The following is a 23,200-nucleotide window of genomic DNA, read 5'->3' on the forward strand; positions in this document are numbered from 1 at the left end:
GAATAGTGTGCTTGCACCTATAATAATTAGCTATAGCCTATAGGAGCATGAATGTGAGCTTTTTGTTTCACTGTCTGGTCTTGAATGTTCGAGTCAGGCTAGCTTAATTATTTTATTTCTATGGCCATCCTGGTATAGAAACAATCCTGTCAGCATATTATAATAGTGATATTATGAAAAATAATGTAATTTATTTAAACATATGAAAGAATTGAACTCATAGAGTGGATTATTACTTTTCCCCTAAGAAAGGGAATGAGCTTTATATTGCATAAATTTGAATCGAGACCCGATATTATTTATCTGCTTCTGTATGTGATGTGTTTTGTTATTAAACAAAATCAATGCTTACTGTTACTCTTAATGGTGCATCATTTTAGGTACCCCTTACACCGAACAATCCTAAAAAGTAAGTGAATCTTTTCTATACAAGTGGATAAATAAGAAGTGGAAAGAAGGTTTCCATGTCCCATCCATGACAACCGCTGGCAACCGATGGGGTTTGGTCATGTGAAAGATGGTTTGGAGTTTTGAATAATATACATTGTGGCCTTAATTTAAGCTTCTCAAAACTCCGGAGTGTTTTTCTTTTTTTTTTTTTGGCTGTTTAATAAGATAACTACAAATTTCGAATCTATTGCACAAAAATTTCAGATTAATATCAAATGCTCAATCATAACATCCTAATTGTAGAACACGAGACCAATTTCAATCATAGGTTTATATACACAATTATGACATTCTTAACAAGTTTACTTTTATAAAACAAATCGTTTAAATAACTTACAGTTAGTTATCGAATTCTTAAACAAAAACCACTAGAATTTAAATAAAACTAATATTTACGTAGCTCGCCACGTAACTTTCATCTAGTATATATATATAGGGATATGATTTTGTCCCGTTATTGTACTTTCACGGATTGTAATCCGTGATGTACGACAGCCGTCAGATAAGGGAGTTATTTGATCTGACGGTTGAGATTGATCTAGGGGTAATTAGAATTAAAAAGTAGAAACGTGCCCTGACACTCATTTAATGTACCCTGAGACTCATCTAATGTACCACAGAATACATTCCGTGAAAGTACATTACGGGACAAAATCATATTCCTATATATATATATACTAGTATTCTTTTGGTGAATTGGTTATTCAATTGGATTCAATATTTCTGTTATTTTTTTTTTTTTGCCAAAATCAACCGCTGCACCTTCCTTCCAGTCCTCTTCTTGATCAACCACTAGCCTGTTAGTCAAATTGACCAAGTCCTCAATGCCATTGGAGTTACCCATTCCAGCCATCAATCCCAGCAAAACAAAAATTTCAATCTCGGTCTTCAAAACAGAATTCTAAAGACAAGCAAATTGCAGGGTCCTTCAGACCATTTTTTTTTTTATATATTAAAACAGGCTTTAAAACAATATTTTAATAACTTAAGTTAAAAAAAATTGCTAAAAGAACCATATTTAATAACAAATTGCAAAAAATTACCTTTTCAAAAAATTGCAAAATTAATTAATTTAAGTTTTAAAAATAAAATTAATTTCAATTAAATTTTTATCCAAATTTTTTATAAAGAAATAAAATATCACATTACAAGTCATTTATTATTATTTTTTATTTAATTTCTAAATTAACTATAGTGATCCCTGTAAGCAGGGGCGGACCCACATAGAGGCGAGGTGGGGCAGTCGCCCACCCAGAAAAAAAATCGAAAAAAAAAATATATATGCATTTTAGTTAGTTACAACATAAATTTATAAATAAAAGTGATACTTATATATATATAAAATAAGAATTGGTATAATGGTAAAGTCATTTTTGTTAGACTATATATATAATGTATGTAATATAGCATATACAAATGATATGAAATGCGGAAAATAAACTGTAATCATATCAATAATATATGCAATGAAAGGATCGATGTACCTCCAGCCATTGATCTTTGAGCTTCAATCCCTGCGATAGCTTCGGTATTGGAGTTCGGGCTTCCTCGCTCTCTCAACTCTCTTTAGATGGAATTTGCTGAATGAATTCAGAATGAGTGAGGAGCTCGGGGACCGAGACCCTATATTTATAGGTGAGATACTCCATCGATATTCGCCACATTAATTGTCAGAATATTTTGACAATTAATTCAGGAAATCAAATCAGGTAATGAATATAGAAATCTGACCATATATAGAATATTACATAATTGATTTTGTCCAGATTTAATGAATATAAAATATTCATTTATCAGAAAATCAATTATTTATTTATTTCCTTAAATAGAAAATCATTTCCTTAATTAGAAAATAACTTCCATATATAAAATATTCTAATATTCTCCCACTTGGTCAGTATTTAAACTAAAATATTCAAACCCAACGTTCCTCATTATATAATAAACATACGAATCATAGCGACATTGTCCTCATTATGAATCGAGTATTATCTTCCATGTATTACAATACATTTATCATATAACAATATACTTTATGTGGCAATGTACTTAAGTGAATAAACCCTAAACCTTATGTTTATTCAGGTCCTATGAAAATTTTTCTCAAATGTAAAATTAAGATGCGCATAAATATGAGAAAAATCAAAATAAGAGTTTCATTAATAATAACTTTATTTGTACAAATTACATAAGGGAACCAAGTCCCATGTTCTCTACATGATCCTTGAATTTATGAGGTGGCAAGCCTTTTGTCATAGGATCGGCAATCATCAATTCAGTGCTAATGTGTTGAATGACCACTTTATTTTCCTTAACACGTTCTCTAATAGCTAAGTACTTAATGTCGATGTGCTTGCTTCGACTTCCACTTTTGTTGTTCTTAGCCATGAAAACAAAGACGAATTGTCACAGAACATCTTTAGCGGCCTTGCAATGGAATCAACCACTCTAAGGCCTGAAATGAAACTCTTTAGCCATACACCATGTGATGTAGCCTCAAAGCAAGAAACGAACTCAGCCTCCATAGTAGAAGTACCAGTCAAGGTTTGTTTGTTACTCCTCCAGGACACAGCTCCACCAGCAAACATAAACACGTAACCAGATGTAGATTTACGTGAATCAGTGCAACCAGCGAAATCTGAGTCTGAGTAGCCAACTACTTCTAGATTGTCAGTTCGTTTGAACATCAGTTTGTAATCCTTAGTACCCTGAAGATACCTCATTACTTTCTTTGCAGCTTTCCAGTGGTCTATCCCCGGTTACTGCGAAATCTTCCTAACATTCCGACAGAATAAGCAATGTCGGGTCTTGTGCACACCTGAGCATACATTAGGCTTCCGACAGCAGAAGCATAAAGAATGTTCTTCATTTGTTCTCTTTCAAAATCATTCTTTGGGCACTGGCTCAAATTTAATTTATCACCCTTCACAATTGGAGCAATGCTCGGTGAACAATCTTTCATATGAAATCTTTCTAAAACTCTGTTGATGTAGGCTTCTTGAGATAAACCTAAGATACCTCGGTATCTATCTCTATGAATCTTAATGCCTATGACATAGGATGCTTCACCCATGTCTTTCATCTCAAAGTTACTTTGAAAGAAATTGTTTCACTTCACGTAGCAACCCTTTATCATTGGATGCAAGAAGAATATCCTCCACATATAAAACAAGAAAACAAATTTTACTCCCACTTTCCTTCAGGTATATGCATTGGTCCATGACATTCTCTTCAAATCCAAAGGAAGAGATGACATCATGAAATTTTAAATACCATTGGCGGGATGCTTGTTTTAATCCATAGATGGACTTCTTGAGCTTGCATACCAAATCCTAACCTTCACTAGAGGAGAATCCTTCTGGTTGTTTCATGTATACCTCCTCCTCTAGATCACCATTCAGAAAAGCAGTTTTTACATCCATCTGCTCCAGCTCTAAATCAAAATGAGCAACTAATGCCAAGATGACTCTCAGGGAATCTTTCTTTGATACACGAGAAAAAGTCTCTGTATAGTCAATTCCTTCCTCTTGAGTGAATCCTTTAGCAACAAGTCTCGCTTTGTACCTCTCAGTGTTGCCTAATGAGTCTTTCTTAGTTTTATAGACCCATTTACAGCCAATGGCTCTCGCCCCATTAGGCAACTTTACAAGTTCCCAAACTCTGTTGCACCTCATAGAATTCATTTCATCATCCATAGCATTGTACCACAATTTTGATTCTCTACTGTTCATAGCTTGTAAAAACGTTTCTGGATCATTTCCAATTCCAATATCAGATTCTAATAAATACACAACATAGTCTTTGTAAATCTTTGGTTTGATAGGTCTAGTAGATCTTCTTAAGACTTCACCCAACAGGCTCTTGGGGAGCGACGGCGAGTTCGGCGGGTTGTTCAACAAATTGCGAGCAACTCTTGAACATTTTGATCTACTGGATTATCATTACCAACTTGTGGATCTTCAGTGATTGGTAATGGTTGTTCAACATTCGTTTGAACTACGGGAGTGTTAACCATTATCAATCTTGCTTTTGAAGTGGAAGGTTCTGAAGGATCTTTCTCAGGACCTAAGTCCTTTGATTGATCACTCCCACTGATCAAGGCATTCTCAAGAAATTTTGCATTCCTTGATTCCACAATTCTTGTGCTATGAGATGGACAATAAAACTTGTAACCTTTAGACTTTTCGGCGTACCCTATAAAGAATCCGCTTATGATCCTTGGGTCCAATTTCTTCTCTTGTGGATTATATATTCGACTTCGGATGGACATCCCCAAATGCGTACATGATTCAAACTTGGTTTCCAACCTTTCCATAATTCAAAAGGAGTTTTTGAGACTGCCTTTGTTGGAACTCGGTTTAATATGTACACGGATGTCTTTAATGCTTCAGTCCACAAGGATTTAGGAAGGTTAGAGTTGCTACTAAGCATACTCCGCACCATGTCCATTAATGTTCGGTTTCTTCTTTACGCAACACCATTTTGCTCGGGTGTACGGGCAAGGTGTAATGGGCAACAATCCCATTTTCTTCAAGAAACTTCGCAAATGCACCAGGTGCTTGTCCATCTTCTGTGTATCTACCATAATACTCACCTCCTCTATCTGATCTCACTATCTTAATTTGCTTGTTGCATTGTTTCTCTACTTCAGCTTTAAATATCTTAAAGACATCTAATGCTTCACTTTTATTATGAAGTAAGTAGATATACATGTAGCGTGAGTAATCATCTATGAATGAGATGAAGTATTTCGACCATGTGACTCCATATCCGGACTACATATATCGGTATGTATGATTTCTAATATTTCGTAACTCCTATGGACACCAGTTTTGACAGACTTGGAGGTTTGCTTTCCCTTAATGCAATCCACACAAGTATCAAAGTCAGTAAAATCTAAGGTATTGAGTACCCCATCTTTTACCAACCTTTTAATTCTATCAATGGAGATATGTCCCAATCTCCGGTGCCACAATGTACAGGAATCCTCTTTCATAACACATCTCTTAGTGCCAGCGTGAACATGCATAACATTATTAGTGGTATTATTTTGTAAATTAAGGCAAGTAAAGACCATCGTACAAAATACCATTTCCAACACATTCGCATTTATAATATAAATTGAAATATTTGTCTGAAAATGTAAAGGAAAAACCAAAGGGTATAAGTCTTGAAACTGAAATCAAGTTTCTAGAGAAACTTGGTACATAAAAGGTCTTTTCTAACTTTAAAACAAAACCATTACTTAAAACTAAATTGCATGTTCCAATAGCTTCCACATGTGAGCCCATCTTGTTTCCAGATAAGATGCTTTGCTCACTTGCCACTGGCTTCCTTAGATTTTGAATATCCCGCAAGGAATTTGTTATGTGAATTGTTGAACCTAATCAATCCACCATGTGTTAAGATTAACATTAGCCATATTAGATTCATAACATACTAAGGAAATTGGATTACCTTTGTCATCCATCCATTTCTTGAACTGGCTGCACTCCCTTTTCGCATGTCCCTTTTGTTTACAAAAGAAACATTTGATGGAATCTTTCTTTATGGCAGCCTTGGGAGCCATGGGCTTTTTCCCTTTGTTCTTCTTGAATGGCTTGCGTTTCTTAGGTTGAGTGGTCAGGTGAACACTTTCTCCTTGCTCCCCGTAGGAGCACGGCTTCCTTTTGAACACACATGGTCATCAATTCATTGATAGTCCATTTTTCTTTATGTGTGTTGTAGGAAATTTTGAAAGGCCCATACTGTGGAGGAAGATTGTGAAGGATGTAATGAACCAGGAAGGTATCAGGAATGATAACGTCGAGTTTCTTCAAATGAGCAGTGATGTCCCTCATTTTAGAAATATGTTCTCGAACTCCTTTAACACCGGTGAGTTTTGTGGACGAGAACTCTTGGATGAGGTTGATGAACAAAGATTTATCTGAAGTGTCAAACTGCTCATCCATAACTTTGATAAAGTCTTTCACCTTCTCAGGTGGCTCCACCGATCCACGCATTCCCATAGGAATTCTGGACATAATGAACATGATGCAAAGACGATTAGATTGCTCCCACTTTTCACGTAGTGCAATCTCGGCGGCGGTGCTAGTATCGGTGATAGCGAGTGGTTCATCTTTTCTTATTGCATAATCCATGTCAGTGCAAGCTAGGTGGAGAAGAACTCGTTCCTTCCAGATTTTGAAGTTGTCACTCCTAAGCTCAGGGATTTCACTAGTAATTTCAGCATATTTAGAGGTGGATGAAATAGCTGCAAGAATAGGATTACAAAAAAATTTAGATGTTAAAAGAATTGAGGCTTTAATGAATTCATGTTTTACCAATGTAGAAACATGATGAAGATGAAAATTTTATTAAATCTAAAATTGCCTGTGGGCTAAATTTTAAATCTAATAAAATTGGATGAACTTTATGATAGATTTAATGAAGTATTTAATTTAGAAATAATGGAGGAATGAAATCTATCTTTAATTAAAATTTGTGATAACACTATTAAATCAAATCCTCATAACTCCCTGTGGGGTAAATTAAGAGAATTTAACTTAATATATTATCCTAATTAATTATAAAAAATAATAAAATCCCTGTGGGGTAAAATTATTATATCCAAATAATTAATTACAAGTTTTGTCCATTAAGGTGAATTTTAATTAATATATAATTTTATATAATTAAAGATGTTGTGGCTACTCCCTAATTATAAAAAATTATATTTTCACTTTAGACATTAGGTATTGGGCTCTACCTAAAAGTAATTTCGTTATTAATATAATAGACAATCACTGAGATTAGTGCTCCTAGTGTGGTCGTCCGAAGATCATTAAAAACCGTTCTAGATATGAGCATTTGTCCCAGGTTCATGTTTTCTTATGTCAAACCACAAAACTACTTACGTTTTATTCATATTTTATTCAATTTATAAAGTTTTATGAATATTTTATGAATAATTTTATGAAGTTTTATGAAACTTAATTGCTAAATAAAATATTCAACCTATCTTAATGTTTGAATATTTCTAAATATATCTAGCACTATAAAAGAAATTTATGTATAGCATTTAAATCATACAAATCTAAATTAATTGCATTAAACATAAATTTGTCAAATAAATACAAAATAATACAATTAATGTATGATCATTAATTAAATACAAATTCCTTAATATGAAATTAATGGCAGATTTTTCAAAATTAATTTAGACAATAAATTGCAGAAATTTGGTAATATATAATTAAATGCACAAATTAGCACAATTTTTACATGCCTAAATAAATCATGTAATAAATTACCAAATTTAAACAAATTTCCATTTTCAATTTATACTATATATATGTATTAAACAAAAATGGAAAATTAACTAAATGCAATTTATTGACTAAATTAACACTGAAATGAGAAAATAATTAATATTCCAAATAAATAAAAATTTATAAAAAAAAAAAATTCGGAATTTTTCCCTTTTTTTTTTTTTTTTGAAAAATCCATACTGCCAAACGACATGTCGTTTTTGCAAAAGGCAAAAACGACACGTCGTTTTTTATATTCTAAAGTGTGCAGAAAACATACAAAAACGACGTGTCGTTTTCCCTAAGGTAAAAACGACATGTCGTTTCATTCATGAAGAGGCTGCCTCAGAAGACGGAAAACGACATGTCGTTTTTCACAGTGTGAAAAATGACATGTCGTTTACTACAAACGACAGCTGAAATGAAGGCTTTCAAACGACACGTCGTTTTTGACAAACGACACGTCGTTTTTGGGCAAACGACATGTCGTTTGTGTTGTCTTCTTCAGCCAAACCGGGTCGATTTTGACCCGTTTTTCTGCACGCGGGTCCGTCGAACCCGACCCAAACCCGATCGGAAATTGCGTTTCCGACGACCAAAATGCGTGTTTTCAAATCTAAAATGTTCTAAATCAAATAATAAAGAGATCCACATAGATTTTATGCACGAAAACACGAAAAAATATATACTTTAATATCACGAAATTATTCGGGTCCGAAAAAGTTTTAACCAGAAAAAAATTTCCATCCTTAAGTTTTTCAATAGATTTTCAATGCTTAGATTGATCTATAATACTATACGAATATAGTAATATATTTAGAATTCGAAATAAACACCGAAAAAATGAAAAATGGAAAAAACCAAACAATGGATCGATCGTGATTATATATATATATGCATGTATATAAATATGCATGTATATATCACATAAATGAAAATAAATATTATGAAAGTATTATGCGATAAAGCATATATATAATATACAATATATATATAAACATATATATACGTGAAAATGAAAAAATATATATATACAGTATATAAATGTATATAATATATATATAAGAATAAAGATATATATATGTATATACTGATGAAAATGTATATATAATATAAATGGTATCAATATAAATATATATACACACGAATAGATCTGAAAACAAATATATATATATATATAAACAGTGTATGTATGTATATATATATATATGAAACTCAAATAAAATCAAGGCAGAGATAAAACCGCTCTGATACCAACTGTTAGACTATATATATAGTGTATGTAATATAGCATATACAAATGATATGAAATGCGGAAAATAAACTGTAATCATATCAATAATATATGCAATGAAAGGATCGATGTACCTCCAGCCATTGATCTTTGAGCTTCAATCCCTGCGATAGCTTCGGTATTGGAGTTCGGGCTTCCTCGCTCTCTCAACTCTCTTTAGATGGAATTTGCTGAATGAATTCAGAATGAGTGAGGAGCTCGGGGACCGAGACCCTATATTTATAGGTGAGATACTCCATCAGTATCTGCGCCACATTAATTGTCAGAATATTTTGACAATTAATTCAGGAAATCAAATCAGGTAATGAATATAGAAATCTGACCATATATAGAATATTACATAATTGATTTTGTCCAGATTTAATGAATATAAAATATTCATTTATCAGAAAATCAATTATTTATTTATTTCCTTAAATAGAAAATCATTTCCTTAATTAGAAAATAACTTCCATATATAAAATATTCTAATATTTTTATGTATCTAAAGGAGGCCATAAGTTCTAATTCCAATAAAAGTATTTTTATTTTACTTTTTGAACCTCTACTAATAATTCTTATATTTAATGTCTTAATTATTGAACCAAATATATTTTATTGTTACTTTTTTTTTTTACTTTATACTATATTTAATACTAAAATATAAATTTGCATTAATTTTTAATATATGTTATGCAATGTAGAAAAAAAAAAAAAAAGACGCACCCCTTCACTTATAAAAAAAAGTGTCACCACTCCTCAACTTAAATCCTAGGTCCGAGACTGTAAGCATTAATACCTCCTATATATAAATGTTTTTGTGTTATTATCTATTATTTTTTTTTTCTAAGGTCATGTATTATGAATATATATTTGCTTAGCAGTGTTTCACATGTCACGTACCAGAAGAGAAGGCCATAATCTAATTTGGTTTGGTAAGAAATAATGGATGATTAAAGCGTGACAAGAAGAGAAAGAGATATGCATGGCATTGGCATAACACATATTGTTTCCAAATATAGCTAAACAATGGGGCAAATGAATCGGTCAAAATTGAAATTTATGAATTTGAGATAATTAAATCAATCAAATTAATTAATTGTTTCCTTCATTTCCTCTCTCTAAACTCTCCCCAACTTTCTCTCTCATAGAGAAAGCTCTGTGGAGGGTTGCCCATTTCAATTAATTAAAATTATGGGGACGTTTCAGAGCTTTAGGAAGGCCTATGGAGCTCTCAAGGACACCACCAAGGTTGGCCTTGCCAAGGTCAATAGTGAATTTAAGGTTGAAACACTGATTTCACATTAATAATCTAAACAAAATTAATCTATTCAGTCCTTCTTTCAATTCATTTTTTCTTAATCTCTATGGTCTTTTATTTTTCTTGCAAAAGGATTTGGATATTGCCATTGTCAAGGCTACCAATCACGTAGAATACCCTCCAAAAGAACGCCATGTTCGAAGTGAGTGTCTTTTTTTTTTTTATGCATTTTTGGAAGAAGAAAAAGAAAAACAAAATTATGGTTTGATTGAATGTTCAATTCAATATAGATAATCAGGCCATTGCATGCATTTAATTTGAAAGTTTCATTATATTTTTCATATTTGTTCGTTTGACAATTTCCATATTTTTTTTTTCTTCTTTCTTAATTTATTTTCATAGAAATCTTTTCTGCAACATCGGTGGTTCGTCCGCGGGCAGATGTGGCGTATTGCATCCATGCCCTGGCCAAGAGATTATCAAAGACAAGAAATTGGATTGTAATGTCCTTTTTCTATAATGATGTTCTTGTAGTAATAGTAATGAAATATGAGAAAAAAGAACCAAAATTGAAGAGCAATAAAAAAAAAAAGTTAAAACTTCTATTTGAAACAATGCAGAATTTTTTTAGTTTTTTTTTCATTTTACAGTCAAATGTTAAAACTATTTAATGTAACTATGTGAATGTAGGTGGCCATAAAGGCATTGATTGTGATTCATAGGACATTAAGAGAAGGTGATCCAACCTTTAGAGAGGAACTTTTGAACTATTCACATAAGGCACATGTTCTCCAAATATCAAACTTCAAAGATGACTCAAGCCCCCTCGGTACACTGCTTCATGTCAAACTGGTGCGCCTTTATTTGATTTCGTTACCAATAATAACATTCCTTTCTTAGACCCCGAAAACATGTCTTTTCTGCAGCTTGGGACTGTTCTGCTTGGGTCCGCACCTATGCACTCTTTTTAGAGGAAAGAATGGAGTGCTTTAGAGTCTTGAAGTATGACATTGAGACCGAGCGTTTGACAAAATACTCCCCGGGTGCTTCCAAGGTCTTATCCCTTGTTATGCAATTTTCATTATTTCGAAACCAACAAACTTATTCAAAATCTCTTCCTGTTTTGTTTTAATAACAGAATGGATGCTTTAATGGTTACAGGTGCATAGTAGAACAAGGATGTTGAATCGTAACGAGCTGTTGGATCAGCTTCCAGCATTGCAGCAACTTCTTTATCGCCTTATTGGGTGTCAGGTAATGGTTGATATGAGTTTGTTCCATGACTTTTCCACTGTGAATTACTTGTAAAATTTTGTTTAGAAATCTTATTCTCATTAGTATGCATAGTGTTGTAGTAGGCTCTCTAATTTGCTGTAGTTTTGCAGCCTGAAGGAGCAGCTTACAGCAATTACCTCGTACAATATGCTTTGGCCCTGGTATGCATCAAATTTGTCTTCATTCTCTTTTCTATTCTAGTACATAATTATCAATTTCTATATATGCACACATCTCTGTGTCATTTCTTGCTTTTGTTACTTTTTCACTAGTTTGGTGAATACATAAGTACACTCATCGAAAAAATTAATAAGAATATGGAAAGAATTTTCACTAATATAGAACATGTTTACACATTTTCCTTGAATGCAATCGATCCAAGCATCCATATATAGTGAAATATTCCATTAGAGTTTTCTCAATTTCTGCCAAAACTCGCTCTGTGACGATATTGGGGTCTCTAATTTTCGAAGTTTCAACAATGTTATTCTTGTAGGTACTAAAAGAAAGCTTCAAAATATATTGTGCAATCAATGACGGAATTATAAATCTTGTAGATATGGTAAAAGCTTATACACCAGTTATCTTGTCAATCTATTTCGATACTTTAATTTTTCTTGTTAAAGCAATTATTTCCAATGATCAAATGTACTTGAATATTTTTCATGCAGTTCTTTGATATGTCAAGACATGATGCAGTTAAAGCTCTTGATATTTACAAAAGAGCTGGTCAACAGGTAATGTATGAAGTTTTTATTAGGAAAAAAATCAGCATATGATGGAAACAAATTATACATAAGCTATCCTCTAAATTGGTCATTGTATAAACTGTCTATATTATGCAACTTTTTGCCTTGTGCAGGCTGAAAATCTTGCTGATTTTTATGAATATTGCAAGGGACTGGATCTTGCTAGAAATTTCCAATTTCCTACACTAAGACAGGTTCTACTTTTTTTCAGATTAATATGTTTATGTTGAGGTTTTATTATTGTGTTTACTAAGAACTTACACAACAGAATTGGATTAGGAATAAGACCTCAAAAAACAAATGTCACTTTAATGAAAAAAAAAAACAAGGAAAGAAACTCTTACTGCCTAATATTCTTACTTTTCTATTTTTTGTAAAGTATATAGTACATGGCACAATATATTCTTGTGCTAAAACCTTACATTTATTTATTTATTATCCAATACATTTGAAATTGCATTCTATATCTTACCTGTCAAATTAATGAATCTACATTCAGTAAATGGTCTTTAACTAAATTTCTTCTATGATCTAATCAGCCTCCTCCCTCATTTCTGTCAACAATGGAGGAATATATTAAAGAAGCACCTCAATCAGGCTCTGTGAACAAGAGACTGGTAAGAAAAATTGAAGTTATTTCAGCATAAAGCTCATGTTCTTTTAAGTGTAGAAACTTTTCTCAAGTTGTCTCTACGTTTATGTGCATTTTTTCAAGGCATTCTTATGTATGCCTTTGCTTATGTATTCTTTTTCTGTGTGATTTATCATACCACTACATAGGTGACCATAATATAAGAAAACTTCTCCAATTCTGGCTTGGTAAAGAATTCTTACATGTTACATACCAAATTACTGAGTATAGTTCCATCAGTTTAAGCTTAATCTTCAGTGCCAGAGCTTGATTTTGTTCTTATTGAGTATAGTTACATGTTCTTTTTTTTATCACTTGCAAATAAATACATATATCGTTTCACTTGAGTTCCTGACTAGACATTGGTTTTCGACTGATACCATTTATGGTTCTATCAGATCCATTTGTACTATTTAGAATTTAAGAATTGAGTCACTTTTGTTGTTGAATAATATGTAATAGATTTTGTTCATGTGATGTTTTCTCTTTGTTGACATTTTTTAATTGGCTTAATGCAGACTAAAGTAATCTATTATGTGCTCTATGTCACTGCTTAATGAAATTTATTTGAAACTTACACTTAATTTCATTATCTGTGCTCTGTTCTATATTATGGCACAATAAAAAAATGAATTGTGGTCTCTATTTAACATTTTCTCCTCTGACCTAAATTGATGGATCGGTTTTGTTATATTTTTTGTGTGACTCTCAGGAGTATCAAGAGGTTGATCAGTCTGATCAGCAGTCTCAGAAACTTGAGGAACCTGAAGAAGAAAATGAAAAACAAGTTGATGAGGATGAACCAGTAGAAGAAACAGTTGAACAAACAGTTGAAGAATCCCAACCAAAGGAAGAGGCTGAAGCTCTACCCTTGATATCAATGGAAGAGCCTGATTTCCTGGTAAGATTTGAGTCACATGTTCTAGACTTCTTTGGGGTTTTTTCTACTGCTTCAATATGCATTGTCCACTTTTATCTCCTTTTCAGGGTCTGCGAGAAGTAAATTCAAAAGCCTTGGAAATTGAAGAAAGCAATGCTTTGGCTCTTGCCATAATTCCACCTGGTAGGCTTCAATATATTTTACTATAATAATTTTTTACATATAAGAGCAATCATATAAGAAATACTCAACTTTATAGATTGTCGCGATTGGTGGATCTGCTGCACATAAATTCAAAGACTATTCAACTACAAACTAAAATAATTTCCTTACCTGTGATCTTTTTTTGTGAAAATTTTTGCAGGGAATGATTCACAATCTACAAATCATAGCTTGAATGATCTTCTTGGGGCACCAGGTTGGGAATTAGCCTTGGTTACAGCTCCAAGCAGCAATGCTAATCATGTGGTGGACAGCAAATTGGTTAGTGTACTCTGCCAAATTCATTGTTATGGAATTTTATTCATTAAATGAGAATCAAAATAAAAACACATCTCCAATGCTAGTTTCGGCCAATTGTGTAAAGACATCTAAATTGAGCATTGTTGTGTTTTTAACATAGGCCGGTGGTTTCAACAAACTACTACTTGATAGCTTGTATGAAGACGAATCATCCAGGAGACAAATACATCTACAGAATGCAGGATATGGACAAAGTGGAATAAGTATCCAAAATCCTTTCGATCAACTTGACCCGTTCATGATGTCAAACAACATAGCGCCCCCAACAAATGTTCAAATGGCACTAATGGCCCAACAACATCAGGAGCAACAGCAACAGAACCAGCAACAAATGATGCTACAACAACAACAACAACCATACCAAGCCAACACTATGATGGTACCACAACAATATTCACCTCAATTTCCTCAACAAAATCAATATTCTCAACAACAGTCGCAACATGTAGGATCTTCAAATCCATTTGGAGACCCTTTCAGCTTTCCTCCAAGTACAGCACCACAGCAGGGAAATCATGGTCTAATTTAGGATTCTTTCCCCCACTTTTCTTTTTGAGAGTTGTTATTTTAGTTTTGTATTAATCAATTCTTTGGAGTAGGATAATATCACTTTATTTCTGCAAAGCTTTGATACATATTCTTTTCTTTACTCATCTGTATATTTGTCTCGAGAACAATAATAATAAAAACCATCTACTTTTCTACCATTAAAAAACTAAAGTTTACTCAATTGGTAACCTATGTTTTTTAAAATATAAGACTAGTACCATGTGTTTTGTGTTCTTAATAATATTTATTTGACACTATTTGAAATCATACATATTCCCATTCAAAAAAAAAAAAAATCATACATATTCAGTACAAAATTTTCAAATTTAATTGGTAAAACTTGATCATAATAATGATCAAAGTGTCTCATTTATGAGTTATAAATTAAATGATTATTATTACATATAACTCAAAATAAATTGATCAAATTTGAAATTGAATTTATTGGATACCACTACAAATGTAAACCTAATTACTTTATTGATAAAAAAGCACCAAGACTTAAATATTTCAACTTTATCAATACACACCACCAAGCATTCACTTTTTTATTTACTAGACAATACTCACACTTACACACTATTTAGAAAACTTATAATTTTAGACTAAGTTTATGGGATAGTCTTATTGGGGCTTAGTTTTACACACACTTATTTGATGCTCCTTAAGAGACCAAAGGTCTCATATATATACTAGATCATTCTAGCAATTGTTTTTGGGCTTTAGTCTAAGGTCCGAGTCCTAAAAAATACGGGTGTGCATAAAGTTAACCGATCCAATCCTAACCGATCCACTAGAATCGGATATCCAATCATAATTGGATCGGATCGGATCAGATGCAAATTTTAAAAATCCAATTGGATCGGCTCGGATGTTGGATGAGACATCCGATCCAATGGATAACCGAACCGATCCAATCTAATATCATCCAATGTCCATCCAATCATATTTAGTATTTATAATTTTATATACTTAATTATTTTATTTAATATTTTATATCTTATTTTATTATCTATGTTGGATTATTAGGTTTTAAATTATATTTTTTCATATGTTTTTTTCTTTTTAATGAAATTAGCCTAAATAATGGTTAAAATGGATTGGATTCATCCATTGGATCCATCTAATGGATCCAATCCAATCCAATAAAAAACCAATTAAAGCATCTAATGGATGGAACCGATCCAATCCAATACATCTATTGGATCGAATCGGATCGAATGACTCAATTCAATTGGATTGGATCAGATGGAAAAATCCAATATCCAATAAATAATTGGATTGGATCGGATAGGTCCAAATCCATTGGATGTGATCCAATGAACACCCCTACTAAAAAATACTTTCATCTATTTCAGTATATCTTGATTGTTCTTGAATATTTAAAAAGGGTTTGTGTTGACTTTAAATACTCTTCCTCAACAATCACACTTCATATTGAGTTGCTTTCTGAGTTTCTAAATCTTGCAGTGTAGAGTCTTTTTGTAAAAAAAAATTGCTATTTGGCTTTCACTCTTCACCTGGTGCATCTTTAGCTTCTCTTGGAGTACCTTTTCTCTTAGAAAATAATAATACACCTTACATGTTTTACTCGTGCATGGAACACTTGATATTGTGCTAGACGAATAGCAGAATGATTATCACAATAGATTGGTGTAGATCATTCATCAGTTGCATCAACCATGTACTCTTTTCAGTCGCCACTGTTGCTGCTCTATGCTCTCTTTCTGTGGTTGTTAAGGATATTGTTGGTTTCTTTTTACTATACCAAGATACTACTCCATATTTTAAGCATAAATACATATCCAGTTATTGATCGACATGTTACAAAATCAAAATAACACAAAATACAAAATTTACATATAATCTAGAGAACAATAATAATAATAGATAATAGTTAGACATACGTATCTGATTGGTCCATAGCAATTAGCTCAATTTGATAGTGCAATACTATCAACTATGCCTTTCTCCCTAGATCTCTAAATCAGAAGCAGTTTTATTTATCTGATTATCAAAAGTATACAACTGTGATAAGATAATATGTATTTATATAGTTTGGAAGGGGATTTAGCTACATAACCCTAGTTGGAATGGGCTTGCTCATCAAAGCCTTCATTTAACTAAAAAATCACATACTTCTATTTCAACTAGACTTTATGCACGCAGATGCTAACCAATTAGCTATTGATCACTAACAATATGGGCTAACACAGCAAAGAACTATCCAATTAACCTAAGTTTTAATAAAACTAATAAAAGTTAATGTAAGTCCAAATAAAAGTCTAATATTCTCCCACTTGGACTACATTAATTTTAATATATATATATATATATATATCAAAATAGTTTTGTTTGAAAACGACTCATGGGTTGAACAGCAAGAAAATATTTATGGCCACTTTAAACAATAATAGTTCTCTGATAGCATCTCAACATACCAATCTAATTTAACATTTGATATTGAATTATGACAATCATGTTGTTTTTAAAGCAATAAAAGACATTCATAATCACAAATATCAAATTATTAAATTGGCATGGTCAATAAATCTAGTATTGAGGTAAGAAATTATGTTCAACATGTGATCTATTTAAATAACATAATATTCATATTAATCCTTAATTTTACTAATATCATCATGCTTAACAAATAAACTAGTAAAATTAACCATATACTACTTAATAAATAACTCATTGTCACTAAGCATGCTTAAAAAGTTAAGTCAACAAAATGTCATTGTCATTAAGTAATAAAACTTAAAAGACAATAATCACAACAAGATATGAACTACATGCTTTCAATTCAGTCTTCTCGAGAATAGAAAAAAAAAACATAATTTAAAGCATAAACATCCAATAATAAAAAATTATTGGCCCACAAAATAAACCAAGTAGTTCATAACATCAATAAGAAAATCACATATAAATGTAATCTCAAATAATACAACAAGAAACTCCAGCTAATCCAAAAGAACAAAAGATTATAAAATGCTCGTATCAAAAATATATTTATTTAACAATAGGACACTTAAATTTTTGGTTAGAGGATCTACTAACATTGACTTGGTCTTGTAATATTCTATCACAATGTCTCTTTTCTTGACCAAATCTCTAACAATTAGATACATTATTTCCATATGTTTAGAAGCACTACTAATCTCATTATTCATTGAAAAGAAAATAACAATATTATTATCACAATAGATTAGTATAGGAGAGAAAATAGAATCAACAACTTGTATATCTGAAATCAAATTCCTAACCACAAAGCTCGCAAAGATGCCCCATAACATGAAACTCACTCATCATACATAGTAGATAATGATGCCCCATAATCAAAAGGCAAAAAGTCTTTTCTCTTCTTCCTTTCTGTTTCTAATTTTGGATGGCATCTCCAAATAGGATTAGAATTCCAATCCAGTTAATTCTAATACCATAATAAAAAATAAGAAAAATTCAAATTTTCAAAGAAAGAGAAAAAAGATGAATGAAAATAAAAAGATAAGATTTTCCTTTTTTTTTCTTTGTTAGTTAATTTTTAAAATTCTCAAGGACTAAGCAAAAGTGCTCAAAGTGCTAATTCAATTGAGAATACTTAAAGAACATATATAAGTGCCTAAGAATGTCAAAATTAATGCTTATCTGGTAGTTTCAAGCAAAACGGGCTCAGTTCACGTCATCAAGTCAACCATACACAAGTGTTAACTTGGGGGGGGGGGGGTGGGGGAAAATGTTAACCCAAAAACTTTTCCTGGTGATTTGGAAATCAATGTTTGACATGTGGCATGAAGGATAAAGTCACAGAGTTGAGTAGACCCAAGTCACAACAGTCGACTTAGGAGGCGACCCTAGCTCTATGCCTAGGTTGACTTTAGGATCTTCGGGATGGAAGTTCAAACTTCAATAAATTGAATTTAACCCATTATCTTTCGTTATTTTGTACCATGAAGACATGAAGCAACCTAATCCAAGCCTTCAAAGATGAAATTACACAAACCTACAACCCGAAAGCCAACCTGGGCACCTAGGGTTCCACCCAGAGCCCAAGTTGACATCCTCAACTAGGGTTTTAGTTTCCAAAACCATTTTAGTGTAAAAGGGTAAAACATGCATTGGGACATCAAAAAGACATACCACCAACATATTTAAGGCATCGGAGTAAGATTTGAAGCAAGTTGATTTTTGATCACCCGGGCCCCAAGGCCCCGAGCACCCAGCGCCTAGGTTGACAATCAGTCAATCTAGGAGCCTTCAAAGTATCAGATCGCAGATCCAACTTTTACATGTTCTTTCTCTTCATTAAAAATTGGGAAATAGGTCATCTTGGAGGAAAAACAACAATTCTTGGGTACTAAAAATAGGACCCAGCGCCCAAGTTAATACGTAGGGTTGGCTCTGCGCCCAGGCTGACATTTTATCAACCTGGGCCATTTCAAATGGAGCTTTTCAGGAATTCTTTTAAGCATCTTCTCCATTTTCAGAAAATACTAAAATTCAACTATTTTTGAGGACCAAATGGAATTTATGGAGGGGTAAAAGGGGGATCCAGCGCCCAGGTTGACACCAGGGGCTGGGCCCAGAAAGTTCAACAAAATAACAATTCTAAGGTATAAACAACAGGGCCCAGTGACCATGTTAACACCTGGGGCTGGCCCTAGGCCGTTTCAAATGGATTTTTTTAGGAATTCTTTTGAGCATCTTCTCTGTTTTCAAAAAATATTAAAATTCAACTATTTTCAGGGACCAAATGGAATTTACAGAGTGGTAAAAGGGGGACCTAGCGCCTAGGTTGACAGCTGGGGCTGGGCCCAGTAAGTTCAATAAAAAGTGTCACGGGCATTTTTTCGTCATCAGAAATAATAAAGATTCAAGAAAAATCAGGGAAAAACAATAATCCTAAGTCCCTGGAAATAGGGCCCAGCCCCCAAATTTACCAAGGGTTTGGCCCAACGCCCAGGGTGATGATCAACCTAGGATGCTGCCTTTAATTGTTCAAATGTAAAATTTGATGCGACCATTGAATCTAGAATGGTCAAAAATAGGGTAGAAGACCTTTTCCTCAAGTTTAGAAGCCTTGGACATATCAAAAATCAAATCCCGGAAGCTCGAGAGTAAGTACCCAACACTCAGGTTGACAGAAGGCCTGGTGCGCTGGGTTTTTCTTATCTGAATCTGATGCCAATTTGACCGTCCATATATTTTTTCACAATGGAAATGATGTATGAAGTCAGGGGAATCAAATTCTCAAGTTTTCATTTCTCATTTCTAGCTCACTTGGAAATGAAGAGGTTCGAGTCTTTCATTTTTGCAAAATAGCAACATCTTCGAGAACTGATGACCAGATTCGCTAGAACACATAAATAGACTAATTGATGTCAAAATATCCCTTAGACATCTTAAAGTACATTCCTTGGATGTTTTTACACTTACCCATTGTCTAGGTTGATGTCATATGTCAACCTGGGCGCTGGGATGTCAACTTGGGAGCTGGATGTCAACCTATGCGCTAGGTCATGAGCTGCCTTCAGTAAAATAGTCATAACTCACTTACTTTTGATCGGATTTATGCAATTCAACTTTTGTTTCGAAAATGGCCATCAACACGTAGAGCGCAACCCGCTAGGCTTTAGAAAATGGCCATCAACACTAAGAGCTAATTTTCACTATTAGAACCATTGGAACTTATTTTACCAGGATCTAGATTTACTAACATGTATGTTTGATTATTAACTATAATCTAACACCCTAAATATGAATTTCTTAATACAATGAAATAAACACATATAAATTTTAGAAAACTTTACATTGATGGCAGCAAAATAATAATCTCTCCTTCCATTCAGATCTCTAGCCCTTGATTCCTTTCTGCAGCAGAGCATTATCAAGATCTAAACCTGGATCTTCTATCCTTCAGTTTGGTTAACCACCGTCTTTTGCACTATGATTGAGTACTTGACTTGCTATGAGTGGGCATGGTACTCTATCACCAAAGACTCAAATTTGTTGAAGAACAATAAGGAGAATTTGAAATTACTATAGAAGGAGCTCTCATTTACTAGTTGTCTGACAAAGAATGAAAACTAGGTTTAGATAGGTGAGAGCTTCTCTCTCTAGAATTTGGAGCTTCAAACACTTAGTCTATTGTTGTAATTACCATCTCGTGAGAAATAAAAATTTGAAGTAGACGTAACTCCATAACTATGAGTGAACTACTATAAATTTGTTGTCTCTCTCTCTCTCTCTTATAATTACTTAACTACTTTTTCATTCTAGCCAATCTAGAGAGCGGGTGTATCTTAGAAGTGTACTCTAAATTTTTGAGTTAGCAGTTCCCGTAGGTCTGTATGGACAAATTTAAGTGGTTGAGATGCTCTACACTCAGAATGAGAATACGTTAATTAATGACTTTTTCCTTGTTCACATGCCTCACAAAATTTTAGTGCCTTTAAATTGCTTAATATGTCTAGTTGAGATAAAATTTTGGCTAGAATTTTAAGTGTTGGATGGCCATGTTTGGCATGCCACAAATTAAAATCAGTCTTCTTTGCATTAAACACTTAAGGGGAAACAAGAAAATGAGACTAAAAAACAATCTCTTTATTCATTAACAATTCATTACAATTGTTTAGAGCTCAAAGATTAGCTACAGAGTTATAAACAGATTGAGATATAGGAGTTATTTCTGAACTGGTGCTGTTGGTGGCTAGATGACACTGAGTTGAACATTTGGAGTGGGAAATGAATGATGAGACAACGTGTACAAGCCATTCTTGAATCTCCCCTTAAGCAAAACAATCCATCTGGCTTTGTCCTTACAAAACAATAAAATGAATGTAATTACAAAAAGACATTATTATCATTTGTGAATTGTAAAGTATTGGCAAGTTTCTTAGTAATGCTAGGAACTTTTAAGACTGTGTTAACTTTAAGGGAGATCTAGAAGAGGGTAAAGAGGCATTACCAATATGGGTGATGTGGAGTTTCTTACCATTGCCAAAAACTAGAGCTTTTGAACCAGGATATGACATCTAGGATTCAAGGTGCTCCATTCCATGTGCAACATGTTTGTGGCATCTGTGTCGACATACCAATCATAATCATCAATAAACTTTAAAACTGAACTTCATTTGTAAACCTGAGGAGTTTTTGTTGGGTTTTATGCCCTAAATAAAACTCTTTACAATCTGATTAGTTATCAATATAAGAAATTAGAAGTGATTGATGTTTACATGAATTTGACATGCTAATGGTTTAATATGTTCACACACAAAATCAGTTAAATCCAGATCATATGTTTATTCACAATTACAGTATCGTCAACACAGTGGAATGTGATTGTGATCATATGAATCAAAAGACTTGGTCCCTGTTTCATCAATGTTATTGGATTTACACTAATGTGATAATCAGCGATGATGTGTACTTACACTTGGAGTAAGTGTTATGTTCTTTCCAGGACATAAGTAAAGTATACTAGTTTCGAATGTATGGAGTATACACTGGACTGGACCGATATTGCAACTAAGTTAAGATATTACAAACTTACCGTTATACATATCTTTCCAAGTCAATATCAGTAGTTGATCTTAAGATTAAAAGAATCTAAATCCTGATATGCTTAGGCTCAACTCAGGAGTGCTATTCATGTTCTTTGATTTATTAGTTAAGCCTACTTTTGGGTCAGGGTGATACGTATAATTTGGGAACATGATAGTATGATTGAGTAGGAGTGCTGAACATAAATAAGGAATCTATAGCTTCTACTGGTGTATAGAAGTCAAGTGATGATTCCCTTCGAGCTTAGCAAATAGAAGTAAATGGATGAGCTCTTGTTTAACTGACTAATTATTAGATCATTAAACACCATTTACAGGTAGCTAAGTGTTTTGAGGGGCAAAATACATTGAGGGGTGAGAACGGTAAAGAAATCCCATCTCGATGTAGATCATCTATATAGAGGATCTTTAAATCACAATAAGATTATAATAATGGTTAAATGAGATAGCATATTGATATCGTGGAACATACAATATGCTCTATATAAGTCTGAGAGTGCAATTCTAAGTTCTAAGAGTGGATTCAACGAAGAATTAATAAGTAGGAATTTACTTGGTAAATTTGGTTCACTTATTGGAAGCTCAGCATATAGATCCATGGTCCCCATTCTAGTTGAGAATATTCTGCTTGTAAGACTCATTAATTGATTCATGATTGATCAATTATAATTCTAAAGTTAGACTATGTCTAATTTTATGAATTTTCACTAAGCAGGGGTGAAATTGTACAGAAAAGAGATTTTAGGTTTATTTATTTATTAA

General features: G+C 32.9%; 1 protein-coding gene across 1 annotated transcript; it reads left to right on the forward strand.

Annotated features, from left to right (window-relative positions):
* The first annotated feature begins 9,978 nt into the window (after nt 1–9,978).
* LOC115724623 (putative clathrin assembly protein At5g57200) lies at nt 9,979–15,045 on the forward strand. Its single transcript, XM_030653952.2, has 15 exons — nt 9,979–10,296; nt 10,406–10,475; nt 10,676–10,773; nt 10,964–11,102; nt 11,200–11,327; nt 11,435–11,527; nt 11,659–11,709; nt 12,045–12,110; nt 12,220–12,285; nt 12,411–12,491; nt 12,837–12,914; nt 13,641–13,829; nt 13,916–13,991; nt 14,173–14,291; nt 14,431–15,045. Exons 1-15 carry the CDS (start codon nt 10,207–10,209, stop codon nt 14,857–14,859), a joined length of 1,773 nt encoding a protein of 590 aa, XP_030509812.1. The 5' UTR covers nt 9,979–10,206; the 3' UTR covers nt 14,860–15,045.
* Nucleotides 15,046–23,200: the final 8,155 nt, after the last annotated feature.

Source organism: Cannabis sativa, chromosome 6 (assembly GCF_029168945.1).
Source record: "Cannabis sativa cultivar Pink pepper isolate KNU-18-1 chromosome 6, ASM2916894v1, whole genome shotgun sequence".
Lineage (NCBI taxonomy): Eukaryota > Viridiplantae > Streptophyta > Magnoliopsida > Rosales > Cannabaceae > Cannabis > Cannabis sativa.